At 43.3% G+C, this 26,078-nt stretch overlaps 1 protein-coding gene, 1 long non-coding RNA gene and 1 other non-coding gene across 8 annotated transcripts; 2 read left to right on the top strand and 1 right to left on the bottom strand.

The window, feature by feature from the left end:
• Positions 1-72: 72 nt before the first annotated feature.
• Positions 73-25,673, bottom strand: Ssdp (Sequence-specific single-stranded DNA-binding protein). Of its 6 annotated transcripts, none has more exons than XM_076366674.1 (14): positions 25,456-25,673; positions 21,203-21,275; positions 21,048-21,109; positions 20,885-20,969; positions 20,758-20,799; positions 20,582-20,668; positions 18,466-18,573; positions 17,567-17,641; positions 17,408-17,456; positions 16,602-16,631; positions 15,356-15,567; positions 15,067-15,237; positions 14,787-14,984; positions 73-6,064 (listed from the first exon to the last, which is right to left on the bottom strand). In XM_076366674.1, exons 1-14 carry the CDS (start codon positions 25,506-25,508, stop codon positions 5,960-5,962), a joined length of 1,350 nt encoding a protein of 449 aa, XP_076222789.1. In that variant the 5' UTR covers positions 25,509-25,673; the 3' UTR covers positions 73-5,959. The 6 variants fall into 6 exon arrangements, with proteins under 6 accessions (XP_076222789.1, XP_076222788.1, XP_076222790.1 ...); XM_076366673.1 differs by lacking the exon at positions 25,456-25,673 and adding an exon at positions 22,154-24,152; XM_076366676.1 differs by lacking the exons at positions 73-6,064; positions 25,456-25,673 and adding exons at positions 8,835-13,246; positions 22,154-24,162.
• LOC143174433 (uncharacterized) lies at positions 11,100-20,560 on the top strand. The gene is made up of 3 exons (XR_012998393.1): positions 11,100-11,168; positions 14,861-16,665; positions 19,233-20,560. It is a non-coding gene; the product is annotated as an uncharacterized LOC143174433 (long non-coding RNA).
• On the top strand, positions 25,037-25,963 carry LOC116434247 (Autophagy-related 10). Its single transcript, XR_012998394.1, has 3 exons — positions 25,037-25,443; positions 25,504-25,606; positions 25,827-25,963. It is a non-coding gene; the product is annotated as an Autophagy-related 10 (transcript).
• The last annotated feature ends 115 nt before the right edge of the window (positions 25,964-26,078 follow it).

Here is a 26,078-nt window from a genome sequence, read left to right as displayed (position 1 = left end):
GCTCTGAGAGCGCAGTTTTCGCCGACGAGAGAGCGGAAGAGAGGATGTTGCAGAGAGAAAACAAGTTGCCCGTTTAATAGGATAGATGACATTTATTTCATTATTTTTATCATTATTACTTGCTACTTGAATGCTATACTCGTATAGGTTTCTATAATTATGTTGATAATTATGCGTGAATTTAAAGAATATGTGAGCTCAGCCGCAACATGCACGGCCCGCGTCAGTATTACAATGATCGAATAAGAGAAAATCATTACAAAAACGAAATTTTCCGTCCATTTTCCAATGCAAACACTCGTCGAGAGGGATAAGGGAGAGGGATGCGGAGGAAAAGGGGAGCGATGGCGGCTCATCGATTTCCTTTAATAACCTAATTTCTTCCGTATATCCGCTGATCTTCATTTACACGCATTCCAAATACTCTTTTTCCCTTTCTTATCCACCGTAATTCTTATTTTCATTATCTTCGTTATTTTTCATTTCGAACCACTATAATTTCTTGACAACCCAACACTCTTACCTAGTTAACCTAGTTAGTTTACGAAATCGTAACGCTCGATATACCGGTACCAACGCGCGTACCGTCTTATCTCTCTTGTTCCTCCTCGTTCTTTCTAGCCACGAGGAGTCCAACATTTTTTTTCTTTTCAAACAATGTACAAACACATCTCTCTCTCTCTCTCTCTCTCTCTCTCTCTCTCTCTCTCTCCCTCTCTCTCTCTCTCTCTCTCTCTCTCTCTCTCTCTCTCTCTCATCTTATCTCAATGATCGTTTAAAAAAGTGTAAACGCTATACACCACTGTTTCTCGGAGATTTCTTTTGCTCAGTTTTGTCGTGTTCTGTTGGTCTATCCTTAACGTAACCGTTTTTCACTTTACATTTGGATACGCTCAAGCAAAAAGGTTCGATCGAAACAATAATCGTCTGGAATTTTCTACGAATAAAATTGTCCCTGCGTTTTTCGTTCGTCGCGGAATAGAATCGCACGGAGAAGAGTACGGTCGTCGTACGACGCGTTTCGAAAGACGAGTCGAACAACGGAGAATTTCGGAAACGGAAACGGAAACGGAAACGAAAACGAAAAACGTACAAACGTCGATCCGACGTGGAGACACGCGGTTCTTCGAGTTTGTTCGAGGAGCAGGGTCAGAGCAGTTCAATATACATTAAAGATAAACGCGAAACCTTTCTTTTTTCTTTTTTTTCTTTTTTTCTGGTATCGAGATTCAAAGCTTCACTGAAAATGCCTTCGAATTCGGGTACCGTCTGAACATAAGACAATGAAATGGCCAGCGTTTACGTTTACGAATAATAATAATCATAATCGTAATAATAATAGTAATAATAACAACAACAATAATAATAATAGTAGTAGTAATAGTAATAGTAGTAGTAGTAGTAGTAGTAGTAGTAGTAGTAGTAGTAGTAGTAGTAGTAGTAGTAGTAGTAGTAGTAGTAGTAGTAGTAGTAGTAGGAGTAGTAGGAGTAGTAGTAATGGAAATAATAATAATAATAATAATACAATGGGGATATAGGTTAAAATTCTTAGGAGTAACGATGCGTATGCGGAAACTGACATCACCCGAAATCGAACGCATCTCCAGTGCCTTTGCGAAGATAAATCGACACGCTCTTTCGACGTGTATCGTGTATATCGCGTATAAAGAGGAACACGCTGCGCTTTCCAGCGTCGTAACGAGAAGTTATCTAATCGGAATTGCACTCGACAAGTTTGTACAAATTACACATTTACATGATACGCGTGATAAATGGTGCGTAGACGAGACGCGCCGCCGTTCCCGGAATCGAACGCGCGACCGGGAAACAAACAGCCGATACATCTCGGTGGAGGAGAAAAGAAGATTACAGTTCGCCGAGTTTCCGTTAGCGTTCGAATGGAACAGAATCTCGGTGTTTGCAATTCTTTGGGAGCGCGTTTCAGGCCGGAGCAGTACCGACGCGCGATCCGTTGGCTCGCCCTCCCGTCGTGTACTCTTTGGTTACGTTCACCTCTGCGCGTTGGTCCTTTTCCTCGCAAATCGAACTTTTTCGTTTCTTTCGCGCGAGAACGATCGACGCGACACCGATTTCGCGTCGCGAATAAACCGGAGGTAAGGTCCGACCAACGCCTCCGAAACAGTAACAACTACCTACGTATCTCTGTGGAATTCTTTCGCGACACGCGACGTAAAGCTTTCGAACGAAACGTGAACGTAACGGACTCTCGTATGGACACGCTTAAATAACGCGAACGAAAGAAAGAACGAAAGAACGAAAGAACGAAAGAACGAAAGAACGAAAGAACGAAAGAACAAGGGGAAAGGAAGTCTGTGACGGTTCTTCGAATACTGGCAGTTGCGTATTTATAAATTCGTCCGTCTCTGCGATCGATAATCGACGATCGCCCGACGATCGCCCGACGATCCTACGCCTGGCCAGATTCGATCCTACGACTCGAACGCGACAGAGTACTCGGGTACTCGTTTCAACGTGCCTAGACACAACCTAGCCCGTTCGGAACCGTTCTCGTTGTTCGGTCACGGGTCGACCAACTCTCTTCCTCTTCCCGCGAGAACCGAATCGAACACGTCTACGTTCCGATCGTGAAATTGCAACTATCTCAATTGCAGATTTCCTTCAATACTGTGCGTTTCTTTGTTCGAACGAGAACCGATCCCACGCTGCGAAACGATTTCGGGTTCGCGGGTCGATGCCCGGTGCAAGGGGGGGAGGTGTGTGTTTGCGTGTGCGTGTGTGTGTGTTTATCGCGTGTAATAACGTACCGAACCGAACGCGTCAACGTAAAATGCCCATTCGACGCTTCCGACGACACGACCGCCATAACGCTACGCGAGCATCACCGATCGTCGATCGATCGTGGCTCGCTGCTCTCGACCGTCCGATATATTTCGTTCGCCCAACCCCCGTACAGGATGCATCAAAGTTCAGTGTCATGGTTTACGGCGCGCACCTTTGAGCCGATGGAGATTCGTCGCGGCGAACAAGCTTGCCGAAAGATTCCTAATATTCTCTAACTTACTCTCGACTTTCAAAATTCTTTCCTCTTTCCTCTTTCGCGACCAAAGATACCGGTCGAAGTAAACATTTCCAACTAAATACGAATATTTTTGTCGAGTAGATAAATCGGAGTAACGAATCGGCGATCCATGGGTGCGGAACGACTCGTAGGAACCACGAAGCTAAATTTTGAAACGGTTCAGTTCTCTCGGCTGCTCAGGCACGCACGGACTCTTGTTCCGCCCCGCGAATAAACGAGTTTTCCGGCACGCGACGATATCGACGCGGACCGTTGTTCGATCCTCTGTTCGGCGTCTCCGCCGGAAAGACCGTTGAAACGTTACTCGCGTGCCAATGGAAACGAGGCGCGAGCACGTAGCGTTCCTGCCGCGAATCCTCCGGATCGGAACATCGTGGAAGATGTCGCGACGTCGGTTCCTCCGAAGGAGCAACCGCTATAATCCAATTCGGAAACGACGCGACGAACGACGACGCAACGTCTCTTTCCTCTTTCGCGCGTTCATCGTTTCCCAATGAAATACGAGACGAATGATCAAGAGTTGTAGCGGCAGTAGCCAGTAGCGGCAGCGAAAATCAATCAAACGATTCCCTTTCGAACAAGGAACAAGAATAGGCTGGAAAGGTAAGGAAAACGAACGGAGAGAAATTTTCCAATGCCTAGCGCACGGTGACCGTGAGTCGTCGTTCGAGTGTAAAGGGCGTCCGCGTAACCCGTCGAAATTATACGAGATCTCGGTGGAAGGGGTTGCGTACCGTTTACCGGTGAGAGAAACTGTCCGGACGGTTCGAAGGTTGACAGAGAGGCCACCGCGGTGTAAACGCGGTGTAAACACGATCGAACGGAGCAACGAGCATCTTCCGCTTCGCGTCGACGCGTTCGATGCCGTCGAGACCGCACACCGGAGAACCCTAACCGCATCGGATTAAACGAGAATTCGAACTTGTCCGTATCGCGCGAACGCTGCTCATACCCGATGCGGTAACGCGTTCGCCGATTCAAAGGAAACAATCGAACGTCGCGCGAAATCGTTTGCGCTCGGAATCGTTGACGAGAGAGAGAGAGACATCGAGGATCTCGTACCGTCGATGGGATCGACGCTCTCGGCGGAATGGAAACTCGTGCCCGTCGGTACGAGTCGATAGAAGCGAGTCGGCTGCTCGTCGAACGATTCGCCCGTTGGATCGATTCCGTCGAGTACCGGGGTGCGCGCGTATCCGCGAGTAGAATTTTTCTCGCTCGGCACCTCGGAATCGCCAAAGCGAACGTTCGACGCGTTTTCTGCGCGTAGGTAGGTTCGTCTTATCACAGTCACTATAGTTTTACAATTCACTGTTCCAAGAACTTTGTGCGCCACGCACCGACGATTCAGGAAATCGATGAAACGTCGCGATCATATATTCGTTATCGTCGAAATTGCGAAACACTTGTCGGTATACTGATGCGGTTAAGTGAAACGCTGGAAGTTGGACGGGACAATGTAATGCGGGGCGGAAGGAAGGAGCAGAGCGAGAGAAGAGAGAAGAGAGAAGAGAGAAGAGAGAGAGAGAGAGAGAGAGAGAGAGAGAGAGAGAGAGAGAGAGAGAGAGAGAAGGGAGAGAGGGAGAGAGGGAGAGAGAGGGAGAGAGAGAGAGAGAGAGAGAGAGAGAGAGAGAGAGAGAGAGAGAGAGAGAGAGAGAGAGAGAAGGGAGAGAGAGAGAGAGAGAGAGAGAGAGAGAGGAAGAGAGAGAGGGAAGTAACGACTATTCGCGATAGAAAACATTACACCGTGTTGCCGAAGTAATGCCTTCCGAACTGTACAAAAAATATAGCGTATTCTTTCAACTTAGAGCCAATAAGGAAGCACTTATTTACTCAGGAAACAGAACTGAGATTCCTAAACGAGTAGGAGAGGCAAAGGAGCGTGGTGAGAGATGGCTGAAAAATGGTTACCGTTCAATCATCGAAAAAGGAAAAAGGAAAAAACGAAGAAAAAAAAACAAAGAAAAAGTAAGATCAAATCGGGTTCCTCCGCGCGACTTTATTAGCGCTTAACCAGCCGGCAACTCGTTAACGCGTTTCACGCGAATGTTCGACGAATCTTTTGCTATTCGGGCGAAGAAGCACGGTATCGTTATACATAAATATTATGTAATACCGCTTCATCCGAATAGGCGAAATCTCGAAAGGAGGAAGGAAAACGAGTTTCCTTGGAAAAGAAAAGCAAGAAAAGGCCGATCGGTTAAGCGGTAGGTCGAGTTACGCGAATACGCGTTTCGGTGAAACGTTCTCGGAATTTCGGAAAAGACGCGCCTTTTGCTCGGAGACACCGAAATTTTCTTTTCCCTCGAACTCCGAAGAATACGATCGAAACGGTACGAAACGTCTCGAGCCCCGCGCCTGCTCTGCCGTTACGCGTTCGACCCGCGCGAGAAGAAGAACGTACGCCGACGCGGAGAAGGTTGCGCGAAACGGTCCTAGCTATAAAACGGATTCGAATAACTTTGACTCTAACGATACGCGCGCGCTCTCTCGACATCCGTGTAGCGCGAAAACTCGCGCGGACAGGGGAGAAACGACGGATTTCTTCCGCGACCACGGTGCGTCTCCTCGCCGCGTTTCTCGGCCGAAGCGAAACACTCCGCGTACCGTTTCTCGTTGCGTCGGTTCTCCCTCGGGGCCCCGTACGCGTCGCGAGACGCGAAACGCGAGACGCGATACGGGCAGACTTTTAGACTATACTTTCGTGCACGTTCTTTTCGATGACTCGCGATCGAAGCGAGATCGGGGGCTGGGGGGACGAGAGGACGATGGTGTCGCGGCGGAGTACAAGTATAGCGACGAGTTCGGGGTGAGGGAAGATAGAGGAGGGACGATTGTTTCGCGACTCGGTTTCTCAGAAGGATAGTTTGCTCTCGGAGCCGCGCGACTCGCGAAGAGTTACTGTATGAAATAATCGGGGTGATCTGAGTCCTTTTCAAACCTCTTCGCCTCTTCCTGCATGCTCTCCTTGATCTTGAGTATGGCTGCCGACTCGGTCTGATCCTGCGAATCAACCAACACCAGGCCGGTTACAAGTAAAAGGTTAGGCAAGTCCACCATCAGGCGATAACTTGCCCATTCGTCTCTGTTCCTAATTGAACGCGCGCGTTCACCAGCGAGCTGACGAAGGAATACGCCGACCGAAACGAGCGCTTTCTCCCCGTGAAAAACCCGGTTCACCCCCGTTAAGATCACGCTCGCGAGAGACTCGTGCGCGCAGACTTCTCCGGCGGCCGCTGGAAATAAGGCTCGTCGGAAGCCGCTCTTAGTTCCAGTCGAGCCGAGCCTATATCGCGCACCGTTTTCTCCAGGATCGCGAGCAGCATTCCTTCCCGAATGCATCGATCGTCTCTCGCCCCGTCTCGCAACGCTTTTCGAAAAGATCTCGCTCGATCTCCTCCGACGGAGCGATGCTCCGAGATTCGTTGTCACACGCGAGTTCGTAGTCGGCGTGCCCGAGTGCGGGGCACGGTTCGCGTCGAGTTTCACGAACAAAGAAAAACGCTGGTCCCGATCGCGCGCTTTCCTTCTGAAATCAATTCCTCTCGTTTCCATCTCCCGACGCGCAGTCCTACTACCCGCCGCGTACGGTAGCGTTGGGCAACTAGAAATATCTTTTCTCATCGAAACAACAAAATTCTTCTTCGTTCGCAAGCTTCCACACGCCAGACGGGAAAATCCGAGGCGCTTGTTCACGAACGGTCTTGGTTACGCGACAATTATTTGTCGGCCAACACTGCCGTACCTCTCCCCCCGACTGTGTTCGCCGCGCGTACGCCGCGGTGGCGCGTGCCGGCGAGAAACGCGCGCCTCTGGCAGATATCTCGACTCGGCCCGGTGGCGTCCAACAGGAGGAGGATGACCGGCCGACCGAGGAAATTGATCACAGTTCGCTGGTCCCGAGTCAACTTGGGCAAGAAAACGCTGACGTGCTTGCGTAAACTAATCGGCGCAGCGCGCGGTGACGGTGCGTCGTGAAGGGGCATTGGCTCTCGTGAACAACAAAACTCAGAACGGAACATATATATATATGTATATATGTATATACGTGTACGTACATATATATATATACACTTTCGTGAAACGACTAGGGAAAGAGAAACGATATTCGATGGAGGAACCTCATCCGCCGAGAAATGTGGTTCTTCCATGTTCCAGGGCGCTCTGACCCACAACACATGGACGTTGTTAGAAAAAAACAAACAGAAAAAAGTGAAACCCGTATCGACCAAAAGAAAAAAACAACAAATTAAAACACGAGAAAAACAAAAGAAAAAAGAATTGATGTGTACGGACAGCAACAACAACAACAAAAAATGTAAAACAACACATACACACAGAAAAAAAGAGATGTATGATGTGTATATATATATATACATACATATACATATACATATACATATACATATACGTTTATACATTATACACAACGTTTTTCTCTTCTCTCTTACGCATGTGTGCGTGCGTGTGTGTATGTGTGCATGTTGTGTCTCTGGTGCGTGCGTGCGTGTGTGCATGTGTAGGTGCGCGCGCGCGCGCGCGCGCTTCCTGTGCCTCCCCCCACTGACGCACACCTCACCGAATCGTTACGACATTAATGATATCGGAAATGCTATTATCTCACTATGAAGAAAATTGTTTTGTAAACAGAGAAACTCGACGTGTGTCATCCCTTACTTGTTACGTATTTTTTGCAATAAAGACTTTTTCCTTTCTTTGCACATTGAAATAAATTGTTTGATCTCGTTCGAATCGTGTGTCTCGATACGATCTCGCAATCCACCAATCGCTTTGCGCTCACGCATCCATGTGCTACAGGTCAGTACAGGCTAGTACTATATACAGCTATCAGATTTCACCTGTTTTTCTTTTCTTCCTCGTGTCTCTAACGCTGCTCGCGAAGCGATACGAATCGATCGCGCGATCCACGACACCGTACACGAGTACATCACAAACATTGTGTTCCACGATACACTCCACACGTTGCAAATGTTACATGTCGGCGTAAAATCCGGTGTGCTCGAAACTCGACCTCGCCGTCTCGTCGTGCGTACACCCGACGCGCGTTGCCTCCTCCCGCGACGCGATCACACCTCGCGCGCCTGAACCGCGTGTTTCGAGACGGCAACCGCCTCGTCTATGCACGCGTGTAACCTGCTCGCGAGCGAGACTCTCTTCTCGATCGCGTATTATTCGCGCGTCCGTTTCGAACCGATAATCCGCGCGGCTACGTTCCGGTCTGACTAGAACAACGATTCCGCGTTACGTACGATTCGAATAAAAAGGATAACAAGTTCAAAGTACGGTCGCGGATCAACTATTCGCACACTGCTCCTCGACACTTTTCTTTACTCTTACCGGAGTACAGCGTCCCCGATGCAGTTCTACGGGCGCACACTGTTCGAACGATTCGATTATCGACCGCTTCGATCGTTAGATACGATTATTCATGGCACATTATTCTCCGACGAATCGTGTGCGAATAGTCGTTGCAACCGCGTCGAGAGAGCGACGCACGAAACTTTCGAGACTTGGCGTGTACGCGCGCGGATGTGTCGGTTGTATCGTTTCGACCGAACGTGAAGGCGGAGCGCGGGAAATGTGAAACACAAGTGACATGTGATTACCAGGAAGAAATGTGTGTCTCGGACACGGCAGAGAAATTTCGTGTAGAAACCAAGTGCATTGGAAACGGATAGTCATATATAAAACATTCTAATAGCCAGCACCCTGCTGCGGATTCAAACAGCAAATAAAAAAGAAAAACGCAATATTCTCAGTGTAACAGGTTTACATTTATTGTCTCGATCTCCCCTGGCTTAGGCATATATTAATAATGTTAAATGTTTCATCGCCATTCACTTGTGCGGCTTACAACGTGGGGCTGTGTGTTACGTTATAGTTAAAATATTCGCCGTTAAGAATATCCAAAACCGGCGCGTGTACGCGCCTCGCGCCTCACGCCTCGCGCAAAAGTACAGGAACGAAGCACGCTCACACCCTCCTCTCCCTCCCACTCGCGCTCACACTCTCTCGCTCTTTCTCTCTTTCCCCCCCTCTCTCTCTCTCTCTCTCTCTCTCTCACACGCGCACATACACACTCTCTCTCTCTCTCTCTCTCTCTCTCTCCCTTTCCGTGTCAAAATGATTATTCTCGGTTGTGTCAGTTGTCACTGCAACTTATCGACAGAGTGAACGCAACGCGCGACGCCACGCGACGACGGACGAGTCGTGTTACAAGTAACAAAAATCCTATTATTCCCTCGGATTAAAGATGGATCTGACGTGAACAAGGCTATCCGTGAGGCACCGAAGCGAGCGCGTGTACCCAGATAAGAGGAAGAAACCCGTTGTCCTCGGCACCGAATAACCTCGCTTCGAATTTCGCGGCACACTCCATGGGGACCGAAAATTTCACCGAGACGTTCGACTGTTCGAATACGCGACGATTTACCGACCGACGGTAATAAAAGAGTCACCCGGTACGCGACGGACGTTCTCGCCTCGATAGAAACGGGACCGGTTCCGCGGCCGCGCGGCACGAGGCGACCACCGCATCGCGTCGTGTTTACATCAAGTCCACCTTTACTCGAAACGAATAATAATACTCTTCCTCGTGATCGCGAACCACTTCCGTTCCTTGTTCTCGCTCGTACTTTGACCCCGAACGCGAAATCTCCCGGTGATTTTCTGTTCTTTTTTTCTTTCTCCTCTCCTCTGCTCGTCTCTCTCAGCGATCGAACGTTTCTCTTCGTGCTCCGAGAAAAACTATATCGATCCTATTATATTTACGTGGCGTCTTTTCTTTTTGTTCCTCTTCGAAACAACGTCTACGCGTATAGGCCAACTCGCACCCGGTCAATTAATTCGTCGAGATGGTACAAGTGGATGCTTAAGGCTGTCTCCCTCTCCCTCTCCCTCTCACTCTCACTCTCGCTCTCTCATTCCCTTTGACGTGGATCTGTATAAGTGTGGTGCGCGTGTGCGTGCGTGTGCTGTGTGGGTACGTATGAACCGCGCCTCTGTGTTCTCTCCGGAACAACGGCAAGCAATCGGTTTGCTCGAGCGAACATTACAAAATTATCCAAAAACTAACAGTCTTCGTCGTGCGTCAAAGGCAAACTCTGTTTCGTTCTTTGCACAAACGACTCGGCGAAACAAGTGGCAAATACTACATCGTCCGACTAGTTTACCGCGCAATCTCATTTATCTATATAAATCCGATGCTGGCGTATGCGTGTACGCGCGCGTGTATGCGTTAAAACAAGTATATACGTATATTTGCAAACGTCCATGCACACGTGTACTTGTACGTATATGCATACGCATATACGTATGCTTTAATAAAATATGTCGAAAGCTTTTCAAATGACTGATAATCGTAAGCACGAAGAATAGCGGATTGCGCACCACCACGTTAACACCTTCTTTTATCCCGTCTCAAAAGTGGCGTGAATATTTGTCCGTTATGTTTTTACGATCAGTTTCACAAATATTCTCGATGAACTTCCAGTTATCGTAAATAGTAAAAAAGAAACAAAAAAAAAAAAGGTGTATGCGTGTGCGTGTGCGTGTGCGCGTGTGCGTGTGTGTGTGTAATTTTAATGCTAGAAGGGAAAACACGAGTAAACTAACAGACAATGAAGAGCCTGGCAATCAGACGTGGCACATTAGTACCCAAAATGAATTATTCTGGAGCAGTCGCAACATACTTTCCAGTAATATACGACTTTGTTCGTTCTCAAGACTCTTTGACCGTCGATCTTGCCGATGCTCTCGGAATTGGCGATCTCTCTCTCTCACGCGCGCACACACACCGACTCACTCGCTCGGTCATTCATTTATTCGTTTAATCACTTAATCGATCATTCGTTCGCTCGCTCGCTCACCGATCCACTCGCCCTCTTTCTCTCTATATTCCCTGACCCTTCTTTCTCGCTCGGTCTCTCTTTCTCTCTTTCTCTCTTTCTCTCCTTCTCTCCCTTTATATCTTCTTGTACATATGTATAATCTATGAGTAGTTTTAAATTAATTTAAACACAACTAACAGCAGCACAGCATAGTCCGGTACTGACCTATAACCATTACGGACGGATGGATTCCGGAGGTTCGCACGATATTCTCTCCATTTCTCCGTGTTTTTTTTTTATTTTGTTTTCTCTTTGCCTCTGTTACACTCGATCATTTAGGTTCAGTACTTACACCGTCTACGACACTTATTCCATACAAAAATAATATGTATACATATATATATATATATATATATATATATACACATGTATACACATATACACACATATACATGTATACACACATATATATATATATATATACACACCTTTTACCTCTCGTTCAAGTACTTTTTTTCGTCAAGTTAACGCAAAACTATTCGCGTCGCAATACTCGGCGTGATTCAACTACTTCTTTGTTCCGTTTACTTTACGAAAAGGGTTTGCGTGCTTGCTGCGAAAGCAGTAACCGATACAGCAACGAACCGAAGGGAGGAACATTATTCTCGATTGATTTTCACGGCAATTTGATCTCGTGCATGTTTGTTCGTGACACTAATTTCTAATAGGAACTACAAAACGATAGGATAGTCGTGAATCGCGTTATAAAATATAACCGTTAACTAGCCCGTGGCATCGACTCCCATGATTCTCAAGCAGAGTCGAGCTAGAAAGTGTTTTCAGGTTATGTTCGAAAATATTCGATCGGGGAATCGTGTGACTAGAATTGCACACGCTCGGAGTGCAATCGACTCGATAAAAGTATCGTACACCGTTTGCCTTTTGACAAGTCATTTGCGAAAATAGTCGGTCACGCGGTGATCAAGAGTCATCGGAGTGAAACGTACGCGCGAGGTGTTGCGACGATAACAGCTGCGAACAGATAGTGCACAAAACTTGCTTCTATCGGTATTGAATTGTGAGCAAACAGTGGAAGGACTCGATACGAGTTCGGCCAATTTAATCACCTCATTACAGAGTTTCGTAAATCAATTTCGAAAAAAGATCTTTAATTCAAACGATTAGGCGAGGCTCGATGTGCATGTTCGAATTGCATGTAACGGTAAAGGAACATTACGTGGAACAAACATCGGTTGACAACAAATGCTTCTCTAGAACTCGAAAGCGCCTTTGAACGGCATTACACGAAAACTATTCTTTTCTTTTCTTTTCTTTTCTTTTCTTTTCTTTTCTTTTCTTTTCTTTTCTTTTCTTTTCTTTTCTTTTGCTTTGCCTTTTTTTTATTCCATTCAACAACCAGTATGCCTTACCTACTCTTTTCTATCCTAATACTGCTCAGAGGGCTTGACTCTATAATGGGATGAAAAATAAGCCACAGTCACCAGCCGGCGAACCAGCGGTACGATATTATGAGATACAGCGATTTAAACGGATAATAAAAAGAAAAAACAGGGGCGGGGGGAAGAAAAAGAAAATAAAAGAGAAAAAAATGAAGGATAGACAAAAGAATTAAAAATCGATTAACAATTATGCGATTGATAATCACAGTAGTTCGTGTTTCTCAGGCACCTTTGCTTACAAGCTAATGTTCAAATAAATATAAATAATAGACGTTGTTATCGTTGACACGTGTCGATAAAAAAAAGATGTGTCGTTACTATCGATAATGAAGTATGCATATAGAAATTAACACGTATCTTAAAAAAAAAAAGAAGAAAAAAGGAATAATAGTAAAATTCTAGGCTGCAACCGTTTGAGTATTTAGCAAAGCATATATATACAACATATACATATACATATATATGTGTATATATATATACTTTCAAAACTTTATAGTATATTCTGTGACGATTCGAGTATCATAGTTTCGTAATAACAGCGTAATGAGCACTTAAATGCTAACCTAATCGAAATTACGAACGATTAACCAACGAACGCACATCGACACAATATGCGTTATCACAAACGTTCTACTCTGTTCTTTTCTTTTTCTCTCTTTCGTTCTTTATGTGCCTTGTTTATGAGCGACAATCATGTCTGAGCCATTGACAAAACATTTTACGAACGCGCGCGCGGTTATGTGTGTGTGTGCCACGTGACGTCAAACGTCAGCGTTTGCGTATGATCCTTTTCCAAATTGCGTGATTAACCGGGAAATTCTACGGCATCTATGTACTCGGGGCTGGATCCAAGGCGACTTGACTTTTTAAAAATACTGTCGGGAATACAGAAGGCGCACGTGCGAGATTACTCATTACACTTTTCATTCAGAATCCTACTCACAATCCGATATAACAACGTGTATAGAAATTAATCGAAATTAAACTAACAGTCTTAATAAACACTGTTTGTGCGCGCTCGTTAAACAAACAGGAAAAATAAGAAAAAATAATTAAAAAAAAAGAAAAAGAAAAACAAATAAAAAAAAAAGAAAAAAAATCAGTTACATATATGCGTGACATTATATATATTATATATATTATATATATACTATTATATATATATATATATATATATATATAACAGCATTCCATAATGTCTACCGTATTCGTACAAAGAAGAAGACATTTATCAATCAACGAACAAACGATTTCTGGTTTAACGCAAATTCTCATTCGTTTAATCGATAAAGGTCTTTTATGCGCGTTGTTTGTATGTTAAAATTCTTGAACGTTTCGCTCGACGATTAGAGAAAAAATCCTTTTGGTTTTTCTAATTGCAGTCGGGATTACTTCGATACGAACAGCAGCATAATATACAGAAATACTTTTCGAGTTGTATTATATTCGAGTTATATCAGCATAATATTAAAGAATCAGCTCGATATGCGAATGTCTTCGTCGTTATATACGATAAACCCTATGAAATGTCTTGCATATATTTGTATATTATATGAAAGTTCATTCATAATTTTCATTTCTTCATATGAAGCAGGTATAAAAGTCATGAAATACTTTGCACAAGTAAATAATGGAACCGAATCGAGGCTTCGCCAAGAATAATGCATTGAATATTATTACTTTTCTTACTTTGATCGACCAAAGATTATCTGAACGTTACAAATGTACCGTGCGTGGTTACTGCATTTCACTTCTCCATATTTATGAAACGAGTGTTAAACGGGTAACCTTCGAGAAAAAACTAAAACGATAGATTTTTAGACTCACTTCATACTTGTATCATTAGTCATACTGTTAGTATGATTATAGTTAGACACAATTGAGCCAGTTATAATAATATTAGATGCGAGTAGGTAATCTAAATTAAATTTCCCAGGAAGCCTATACGATTAAACAGGACATATCAAATTCTGATAAAATATTGATACTCTGAATAAGCATTAACCAGGTTGTTGGAATAAGCTCGAGGATAAGCCCTCTAAATATAATAACACCCAAAGTATTTTAATGGAATAAGTAATAGTCGTATTGACGAAAGCATCTGAATCTGTTAATTGCTGAATAATTAGAAGAGAGATAAGTTATAATATGAACTTGTATGCTTTCTTATTCTGAATCCATCTAATAGCGTTGAACCGATATAACAAATCAATGTCAATCCGCGTACTCGATAAAGACAGAGATTCGAACCATGAAATAGTGCAAGTGTAAACATTTAGACGTTCAAGATTCATATAGACGTTTCCGAAAAATAATTTACTGCAAAGCTAATCATCGTTATATGTACATATAAGCTCATATTAACACGTCGAGTAACTATCATAGGGAATTGTTATAGAACCTACTAATACTTACACTTTCTCCACCTCCAAAACCACCCAGATTATAGTCACCCATTCCACTTCCGCTATCTTCTCGTGGTGTTCCAGGACCTCCGTTAGCTGGACTGTTTTTCATTCCGTCAAGACCATCGCCATTTAGAACAGGGCCCATCGTGTTCGGCCCCATAGGGCCCATTGGCCCACCCTCGGGTCCGCCACTCATGGGAAAATCCTGATCGATTCAAGAGTGTATCGTCGTAGAGCAATTGTGGAAACGTACACGCGTTCAAAGTAAATAGAAGATATACACTTACACCAGGCATATTTCCTCCAGGTACAGGTTTCATCATGGTATACATGTTTTCACCGCCACTGTTACTACTGTCTTGTGGACTGGGCATGATTGGTGTACCTGGGCCTGGAGGACCCGTTGATCCTGGCGGTCCTCCGTAATTACCCGGCGATGACGATGAATAATTCATTGGCTAGAAATACAGAGAACGTTCCACCTTACAAATGATCGCGAGTTATAAAGTTTGGAAATGAAATTTATCACGACTATCGCTATTCTAATAAGACATTCTCCGATAGAACAATTATTACCGTGGATGTGTTGGGTTGCCACTGTTGTCTGCCAGCTGGTCCAGCCATACTCATAGGTGGCATTCCAGGTCCTCCTGGACCTCCGGGACCTAGGCTACTGTTAGGAGGTGGCCCTCTTATTCCTGGCCCGTAACTTCCCGGCCCCATTGGACCCATTCCAGGTCCCCTTGGCGGATTCATCCTTGGGTTCATGGGATTCATGCCTGGAGGAGCTAACAACAAAAGTCAACTTTGATACATTTGCTTAGAAACGAACAAATATTAATACTGTTCTAATTTCATGTTAATAATACTAAATGCTAATCGTGAATCTTTCGACTAACGGCAAATCATGTGACCAAACGACGGTTCTTTTCTTCTGTTCCTTTAATGCGCGAGTAACCAACGAGTATTCAAACTTTTTTCCCGCTTTTCCGACAGATTAAAATTAAGGTCATGCTTTGCCGAAGTCAGGTACATAGTAAAGCGAGTGGACGGCATGCTGAATTGGTATTTGCAACTATGTATAAATAACTCGAGTAAAAAGCTCATGCGAAGAATGGAAACAGCACTACCGAATAACTTTTTGCGAATCATTCAGCTTGAAATCAACAGACAAAAATCAATATATTTTGTGCCAAACACATAACAAATAAAACAATCATTCGGTTAATACCTATATCTCAGTCAAACAGCATTATCTACATTTAATTGGCACAGAGCAGAATTATTCACATGATATTGTCATACGATCTATTCTATGAGTGTAATGTAATGAAAATATTAATATTAGAGTATTAATGCACTGTATGCATTACGTATTATATGTATATATGTATGTACATGATTCATTACTTATTCGTTCGAACATTCAATTTGTATCATAGTGATTCATAGTTACAGCAAGTTTTGTTAGCCACAATATTATACACATTAATCGTCTATCCGCAGAGTTGAACGTTTTTGATATTTCACGCGAACAAAAGTATGTATTTAGTACTGTTAAACATAGAAACCTTTCTCTATAGAGAACAACCGTTCTTATAAATAGACTCAATGCTACTTTTAATAATACGTCAAATTGCGACTGGCATACTGGATGTAAGATCGGGTGAGCAAGTATTTATACGCAGAAACTAAGCTAGTGCAATTATTCATGAAAGTGAGAACAAAAATTTTAAGACGAGCAGGAGAAAAAAAAAAAAAACTAAAAGTTAGGCTTGACTAAGTCATGTGAGTGTGATTTGGTTGCTGGGTTGCTTCCTACCTTGCCACCCTACAAATTCTCCAGCTTCGCCTGAGGAACACAAGAGCACACATTAGTACGGCAGGTAGGTAAGGTCAGGTTGATGGCGGTAAGGTCTAGTTACTTTGCGGTCGCATAGCGAATATACTCGTAAATACATTTCAACTGTGAAAATATATTATTATAGTATATATTGACAAACGACAAAACTCTAATGGATATATGCAAACACTAGTTATGATAAAATTGAATATATGTCTTTCGAAAATGCGTATTCGCGTTGAATAGAGTTCTTACAGCATAATGAATCATTGAGTGTCTAAAACCCGAATTATTCAATGTCCGTTACTCGACATCGCGTACATATATTTTCGAACTTGAAACAGTTATTAAGAAACGCGTCAACTAACATTTTCAGACGATTCGAGTCGCTCACCGATCAGGTTTCGATGCATCGTATACTCTTTTCCAATTTCATTAAAACACACATCAAACGAACTTAAAAATTCTGCTTTATACATATCTACACACTTTACATACAAACAGTCATAGAGAAATATATGTATTTATTCCCTAAGTTATTCAAAGTCTGTAATATTAATAATAGTCGATTTCATTTAGAAACTACACCACTGCATGTAACTAGACAATTCAAAAACCAATCCACTCCACATCACAGCAATCCAATCCACTTTCAAGAATTACTGATTTTATTTATTGCTGTGTGGTTTTTGGTATGCATGCTTCTATGCCATTCTCCTCTCGCAATTATCATCAATACCAGAAAAAAAAATCAATGTGAATCTAGCATAGAGGTAAGCTCTTACCTTGCCTAGTTGGATCCATACTGTTTGGCATCATTGGTTGTCCAGGAGGCTAAACAAAGCAACACCGTATACGTTATCGAATCAACATTACATAAGGTACAACTGCGCTAATATGGCGATATTTCAAACACACGTATCGCAGGAAACAACGACACATACCCCGTTAAAATCGTTTCCCATTTGTGGCATACGTACTCCAGGTCGCGGTCCAGGTGGATATCGAGGACCCATAAACTGTAACAAGTCAGGAACGTGTGTACTGAGTAATTAATATTTTCAAATGTTCTTCTATAGACAAAAACTTTGTCAAAAGTCACAGCTATTGTACATTATGATAATTACACACCAGGCAGCCACAATAAGCAATAGATTACATGTTAGATCACATAATACTTGTGCTTTGATGATAATCAACACAGTGCACACTTTATGCATCTTTGATATATATCTTATATATATATATATATATATATATATCGATGTGCAAATAAGAGATTACAAACAACAAGGATTCATATTTAACAAAGAATAGATTGAGATAAATCAGAATACGATGTACGTTTATATCGAGTCTTACCTTAAGATACATTTTTAGAATAGAACTGGTAATTATTGATCCTTAAGAACTTACAGCACTGAAAGATTTTTACCTTACCTTAGAGCGTACCGTTGTTCTGTTACTATTGCACTTTTATCGAAACTATTTAAGCATTGTAACGTCAACGTTTTAACACACAGCGAATACGTTATCGTAAAATGTAATTCTCAATTACGTAATCAGTGTATCCAATATTTTAGATTTTACAAAACTGTGAACAACTTGTATCTCTAACATCTAATTATCTGCTATGTTGAAAAAACACCCTTCGGCAAATCCTATTTCAACGATCTATAATGTTTCAAAAGACATACACTGAAAATTGTCGAATCGAACAAACTTTAACAGGAAGAAAGCAACTTTGAGCGAACAGTCTTAGGTACACAATGATATATGGTGTAATGAAAGTGGATGAAGTGATTCTTCATGAGTGACAGTGTATGTGTCGAATGAGGCTTACCTGAGTGGACATCATCTGCGAGTGTGGGGGCGGGGGTGGCTGGGGGTGCTGGGGGGATGGCTGTGATGAGGGGTGTGTGGGCGGAGATGGTCGCATTGTCGAGTTGTTCTGCAACAAGCAACGCAAACGACAGACATGTAGCAACACTGCGATCCAGGCAACAGCTAGACTAGAAGGCTTGGGTATGATTGTGTTAATACTATATTGGGTAGCACCTTAAAAATCTAAAAGTTATAATTATAAAAATGATTCGTACAACATTATAAGTAATTCTCCTTTGTAAAAGCAAATTCACAGTACAGACAGAGAAAGAAAGAAAGAAAGAAAGAGAGAGAGAGCGGGGGAGGGAGTGTGTGTGTGAGAGAGAGAGAGAGAGAGAGAGAGAGAGAGAGAGAGAGAGGGAGTGAGAGAGAGAGAGAGAGAGAGAGAGGGAGAGAGAGAGAGGGAGAGAGGGAGGAAGGGAGAAAGAGAGAGTTTTAGTGTTTAAATTAGTATCTATATCGTAAATTATACAGGTTGCAACATACAATTTTTCTCTCAATACAATGCCACTTACTCGTACAATATAATAATTTTGTGTTTCTATTATGTCGAGTAATTGATTCTTCGCAAATGTTATTAAAAATTCTTGTATTCGGTACTAAGCTACTCTAAGCAGGCTTTTATATCAACATATCAGATTTTTTAAAAATGCAACCTTAGCTGACATTCAGTGTGTTTGTAGCATATGGTGTTTGCGCTTAGGAAAAATGTTATATTTGTTTCAGGTGTGATTGTTCGGAGAATTAGTACATGCTTCCATGTATAAAATTCATGAAACGTCCGAATAATGATATTCATTTGATGTGTGTATCAAAAGAGGAAAACACGACAGTGTTTAAGTAAAAATAGAGCTATCAACGTCTCGTAAATGTCACAATTAACTGTTCATTTTACAATTCATGAAATCGACGACTTATCGTGAAGATTTTGTAAGTCAGTAAATAAGTCAGCTCAAGGTAGAACATTATAAATTCGTTTACCTACTATACAAAAATATTCGAGCTAAAACTATTTTCTAACATCTATACAAATCTTTTCTGGTATACTTTCGAGGCCTGATTTTATGCAGATAGGAGATTGTAGAGTGAAAATGGTAAAGGAACGCACATACAAGTGTTAGATACGTAGCAGAGAGAAAATAAGTACATAGATACAGTGTAAACAAGCATGGCATGAGAATCTTATTCGAGTATACACTTGTTTCAAAACGTATACGTATAAAATACATTGTGTAATAGTTTCTCTTTTACACTTACTAGATAAATGTATCTATAACTTTGTGCGAGTGTATCTGTGTGAGAGTGTGCGTGTAAGAGACTTTCGATGACAGTGCAAAATTCTTGTAAGTAGTATATACGCCACAAAATTAGTTTGTACATTAAACGTATTTAAAACGCGTACTTTCCTTTTGTTACGATAGTATGTAGTACAATAGTGTAAATAGCAATGAAAAAATCCTGAATATGCACGTGAAAAATTATACAAATCAGGTACAATTGTTATCGATAATTCTCAAATTGATAAAGTCAGGTCCTGCTTATACAATAATATTAGAAAAAAAATGTTACAGGCTTTGAATCAAGTGTAGAATTACAATGAATGAGAATTGTAACTAGGCATAACAATAATAACAGATATTTATACATATTTATGTATATACATATGAATGCTAATGATAAGTGTCTATATACAATTAATAGGTCAGATTTCTTTGCTGAACATTCTTTCATTTTTATAATTATGAAAGCACAAGTAATACAAGAATGAATATATATATATATGAACAAGAAATCATTACCCACGTGTACATATTCCTAAAAAGTATGATGAAAACAGTGTCATACCGTAATACTAGAATATGTTCAAGATAACGGAACAGTTCTTAGACAATGAAAAGTAATTATGACCGAAAGTATATTTCTTTCTCGTTCATAGTCGAATAACTTTTAACAGAATTATCAAAACAATTAATATCAGCTCAAAAAATTTCCATCTTTTCGAGTAGAAGTGATTGCTTTCATAGGTTTAAGGAAAGTGAAATTTATTAATGGTAAATGGATGTAGAAAAACTTACTGGAAAGAATGCAGAAGGCATCGGTCCACCAGGCATACCGTCGTTGGGTGGCATTTGTCCTATGGGAGATGGCGCAGGTCCAGCATTCTGCAAACATTTTATAACATTATATCTACACAAAAGATATCCTTAAACTGAATTCTAAACGAGCTGCCTGTTAACACAAGTAAACTTACATGAGCTATACCATTAACGCCATAACCGCTGTTTACAAAGCCCTGTGGACAAAGAAAGCTTTTAAAAGAAATGTCTATAACGAACAAATATATTACGCGTGCGGTAACATTAATATACTACACTGACATAGTCGTGAAAAGCTTTGGCTTCGCTACTGTGCTCGCAGGAATCTCGTCTCTCCGGTGCTGCAGAATACAGGTCCCAGAACACGCTAAAATATTTCCAGATGTTACAGTACATTTTAGTATGTCTGGCGTATCGAGGAATCGATACGACGCATAATACTTACCACCACCAAGAGTGTAAAAATCCAGGTGGTTCTCCAAGAGTAATATTTTTCTCCCATCGTATCTGTACAATACAGTAACAATAGTAAAGTAACGATCGCAAAGTATAGTAATTGTTTGTCGAATTCTCATTAGCCTTGAGGAATAAAGAAATTACCTCCGATAAAAATGTCTGTGCCGCTTTTTGTGCGCCAACATGTAATAAATATTCGTACACGTACAACGCTAATCTGAAACATTGAAAATTATTCGAACGTAAGCATAAGACATACATGTTCCTAAAGAAAAATGATTGATCCGTAAGGCGACAATTGATTGTGACTTTGATAAAGACACGCTTACACGTGGAACGTTGAATAAACGCGAGAATGCGTATACCGTTGGCGTGCGGCATAAGCAAAACAACGACGCCCGATCAAGTGTCATCGTACCAATAGGTAGTCGTGCATGTCACTATTCGGTGTGCAAATGAGAAAAACATGGCGTCCAATCTGCCTGGCCCGCGAGACAAGTGACTCCAGTGAGTCATAGCGTGCAATTTCGGTTGAATTTACGAGAAAGCAGATCGGTGAGCAGTCGCGGTCAGGTAAACAGTTCGATTCACGTGAACCACCGGTCCGTTTCCGAGTTGGCCTCGAAAGGAGGAAAAAGACGGACGAGACGGAGATGTTGTGAGTCGGGTGAAGGGGCGAGGGGGCGACGGGGGGCGGAAGGAGGGGATGATTGTTGTTTTGGAGGAATTCTCAGGAAACCGACCATAACTGAATCAGTTTATCGCGTCCGTGTCGGTATTAAGAAATTTCTAGACGGTATACGGGAAAGGTTCGCCGTTGCGATTCGCAAGAGGAAAATCGCGAACGAGCTTCTGCGACTCGGAGGAGGCAGAGCGCCGAGCAACTCCATGAATATTATAATCAGCGAGCTGGAGTTACTCGACGAATCCGAGTGGCCGGTTTCGAACCGACCAATACCTACACGCACGCTCGGTGTACAGAGAGGAAAAAAAATGGAGTCACTGATCGATCAATCGGTAAATGTTTTTTTTTCCTTCTCCCGATTGTTTCTCGACACGTTGCTCGATGGTCGAACGAAGGGGCGATATACGTACTTTTCTCTCGCTTGAGAGTCCGAGGGCACCGTGGACCCCTTTCCCTTGGCGTACATCCTCGAAGACTGTCAATTTCTGCGAGTGTAAACAGAACCACCGTTTCGTCCCAACAATGTCCGACAGCGGCGCAGAACGTCGAACCAACCGCGAAGTTGTCCGCCGTCCACGATATCGATGAATTAGTTTGTTTGTTTGTTTGTTTGTTCCTCGGTTCCCTGTTCTTCCGGCCAACTATCGGTCTTTGTAGGAACGAGTCGAGGGGAGCGTGGCGCACATACTAGAGACACCCGAACGGAAAGAAAGAACAAAAAGGGAAAGCAACGGAGAGTCGAGAGACGAGACGGGAATCGTTTCCCTTTGGTCACACACACGTCGCGAACACGTCGAGCCACAGTTGTGGCCAGCAGCCTATACCAGATACAGTACTCCGCATCATGGCTCGGCGAATTGCGGACGCATGACCGCGGAACGAACGCGCGTCGTCATCGTTCGCAGACTTCGCGCTCTTCTTTCTTTATCTCCCCGCCCCCGTGTACCGCGGCACGTTCACTCGGTGCTTTTCCCCCGCTGGCCCGCACTCTTTTTCCCGTCCAGCCGTGATATTCCCTTCCGGGGTTTTCACTGATTAATCACGGATCACCGAGTAGTATTTCTGTGGGTGCGTGCACACGACGACGTAGCGCGTCCACTCGCCTCGGTCACTTCTCTCACTCTGTCGAGCAGCCTCGGTTGGCTCGCTCTCGCTTGCTCGCCTCGGTTCCCTGTCCCGCCTCACCTCGGCCGAGATACACACGTTCGCGTTTCAACTTGTCACACCGAGTCGCCTACCACCTCTATCCCCAGAGCCCCGATACGCGTCCGTCGCCGCCGGTCTCGGACACACCTCCTCTGCCCCGCGACCTAACCCCCTCGTCGTATCTTTTCGCTTTCCGTTTCTTCCCCTTTTTTCCCGTTTCTTCCCGTTCCTTTCTTTTTGTCTCCGTTTTCTCTTCTATCGGTGGTTACCTATCGCCGGGCAGGGTAGCGATCGAGGACGAGGCGCACGGTGTCGTTTTTACACACGGTCTCACGCGCGCACGCCAGCAGCGAGCGACACAAGTCGATTTATTTTCTCGTATGCGACACGCACGAGCGTACGGCGTCGTGTTCGTTCGGCGGCCGTTCGTACTTACACACCGCGTACGCGCAACACTGGCACAGAGTCACGCCGACCACCGACTACCTGCCCCCCTTCCCCTCCCGGCAGCTGTCTATCCTTGCCTAGTGTATTACTCGCGAGCGGTGGTGCGCGCGCAACCGATACTTTTCACGTCAGGACCGTACGTAAGTTAGTTTTTGTCCGACGCCTTTCGTCGCGCTGCTTCGACTTTTTCCCCGTTCTCTTTTCCCTTCACGATGAATTCGTCGCACGATTCGTTCTTGTCCGGGCGGGTCACGTTTCGGCGTGCCCGTTTCCGAATGAAAAATTCATTATAGGTTTCACGCGTTTCGTTTCGTCGTTTCGTCGTCTCGTCGTCTCGTCGTCTCGTCGTCTCGTCGTCTCGAGGATTTTCCCGTCGAGATACGCTCTCGGCAGAGACGCGGAATCTGGAATACGGAATCCTCCGAGAGCCCCGAACGTTCAGGTTATGTTTCGCGGTACACGCGTTGTTCTTGGGATCGAGAACGGTGCGATCGATTCACGGGAAATTGCTGTGGGTATATAATCGATGTATCGTGCCGAACAGATTTCCTGAAAAGTGGACACCAATGCACCTATCGAAGACACGTTCCTGATTGCAACTCTACGTGCTATTGGATGCCAATCGTTGCACGGCAAGGTGTATCTGTATATCTAAGCACGCATACACGTTGTGTACGAGCTATTCGCGCATCTGTACACACGAGCCGCATACACACACATCACACACACACACACACACGCACGCGCGCGCGCGCGTATACCAATAATATATATGTACGCGATATGTGTGCATATGATATATGCTACTATAGATTTCTATATAACATTTTATATATACGCAACATAAACATCGTGTATACATATACGCGCATTATGTATATATATATATATATATATATATATATAAGTGGGGATAACCGAACATAACCGAACAGCGGCGGACATTGCCGATGCAAAATAGCTGACAATTGACTGAACGTCGAGGGGTCGAGCAGAAAAGAGCAAGCCATTCCTTCGGGTGTGCATCTTCCCCTTTCTTAATTTTCTTACGAAATAATGAATTATCGCGACGGTAGAAAATACTGAAAATAAAGAACATACGGAAATACCGCGTTTCTTGGAAAATCTAACAGACCGATTATTTAAACGACCATTAAAATTTACCATTCGTTTGTATACATGTAGCATTACTTGAAAATACTTGTCAATTTACATTCGAAACGTATCGTTTAACGTTCTCTCGTTCTTGTTTTTAATCAGAGGCGTTTCAATAGATGGAAATTGTCTAGAAAAGTTGTTGGTATTTTTCCTAAAGGCTTCATAGCTGTTTTCTGGTAGGAATAAAGTTAAAGGTAATCGAGGATTTGCTAAAAAAAAGCTGCACGCTAGAAATGCATAGACGATCTTGTTTCTTTAGTTGTACGAACTCCGATGGATGGTCCAGGGACGGTTACGTGGGAAGAATTTCTCGAGGATGCTGAAACTTTTCTAGACACATCGAATCGAATCTCCGATGGATGGGAACTTCGAGGCGACAAGGTGAATCATGTTTGTCGTATCGCGTTTTCAATGTCTAATCGGTATGCGAATAAAATGAGATTTCCTATATAAATGATTTCCAGAACGAGCCTGGAAAGGCGTATCTCGTTAAACGGAGAAAACATTTCTTTCAAGCGGATCACTCGTTGTTCAGAAATAACGACGCTGACGAGCACCATTTGAATTTCACGTTAACAAACGATCCATTCGAAGCCTCCTCTACAATCGAGAAACCATTTGTCACGGAACACCACGTATTGTGGTCCATGAGTTACGGTGTTCCCGTGTTGTACTTCCACGGCTGGAAGTCAGGTGACACAATATTTAACCAAAACATGAGAAATATTTCTATTCGATGAATCTTGCTCTCGATATTTATAACATTTTACATTTTACATTTTGCTTATACAAATAACACGTTTACGCGCGATTAAATAATTCGAAGCCAAGACTGGTTAAAAAACGGAGAGGTTCTCGAGAGGGACTCGTTAATTTCGCAATGTCTATTCATAAAGAATATGGGATTTCTATTACAATCGCGGTCTGATCACCACTAGACCTTAATCGGGTATGTACCGACCGTTGGAAGTGGCAGGCGTCGTAATGCTGATTGTTCCTTCGATTCCAGTCCATCTCGAACTAGGCTAAGACGCCGGCGAACAGAAGAAAAGTGACTCGAGGGGGAAGATGATGAGAAACAAAGGAAGGGAATCTGTCTTCTAAAACGATCCGTGCGTTCCGATACTCGTTCCGATACTTTTTCCGATCGCTGCCGGAAAGATACTCGCATGTTCGTTTGTAAAAACTAGATGCGCTGTTTCGCGCGTAGGTTGTACCGACGGTTGCTAAATTTGTTCGCACAGTGACCTTCTTCGCGCACTTTTCTTCTACGAACGAAGAGAGAGAGAGAGAGAGAGATAACGAATCACCGTCGGATTATTCTTTTTACAGACTTTCCTGGCATTAATCCGGTAACCGTACAAGAGGCCCAGTCGCTTGTTCGTGGTGCGGATTTGAACTATATGGAATTATCGCAGGCGATACATCCCATTCTGGCCACTCCATTCTTGCATCTACATCCTTGCAAGTCGCAAGAGCTTCTACAATTTACAAGTAAAAGGTGCGAAACAATGGATCGTCCGAAGAATATTTAAACGTGCGACGATCGTTGACGATTATCATCTCGTTTCAGTAAAAACAAAT

Source organism: Nomia melanderi, chromosome 4 (assembly GCF_051020985.1).
Source record: "Nomia melanderi isolate GNS246 chromosome 4, iyNomMela1, whole genome shotgun sequence".
Taxonomy (NCBI): domain Eukaryota; kingdom Metazoa; phylum Arthropoda; class Insecta; order Hymenoptera; family Halictidae; genus Nomia; species Nomia melanderi.
The sequence above is the reverse complement of the archived record's forward strand: the minus strand, read 5'-3'. Positions and strand labels throughout refer to the sequence as shown.

Bases quoted from the DNA above. Each gene is read 5' to 3' on its own strand.
- Ssdp (XM_076366673.1), bottom strand. From the start codon at position 22,209: ATGTACGCCAAGGGAAAGGGGTCCACGGTGCCCTCGGACTCTCAAGCG. The intron at 21,276-22,153 runs GTACGTATATCG...TCAATGTTTCAG, and splicing joins GACTCTCAAGCGAGAGAAAA to ATTAGCGTTGTACGTGTACG. The intron at 16,632-17,407 runs GTAAGAGCTTAC...TGTGTTCCTCAG, and splicing joins TATGGATCCAACTAGGCAAG to GCGAAGCTGGAGAATTTGTA.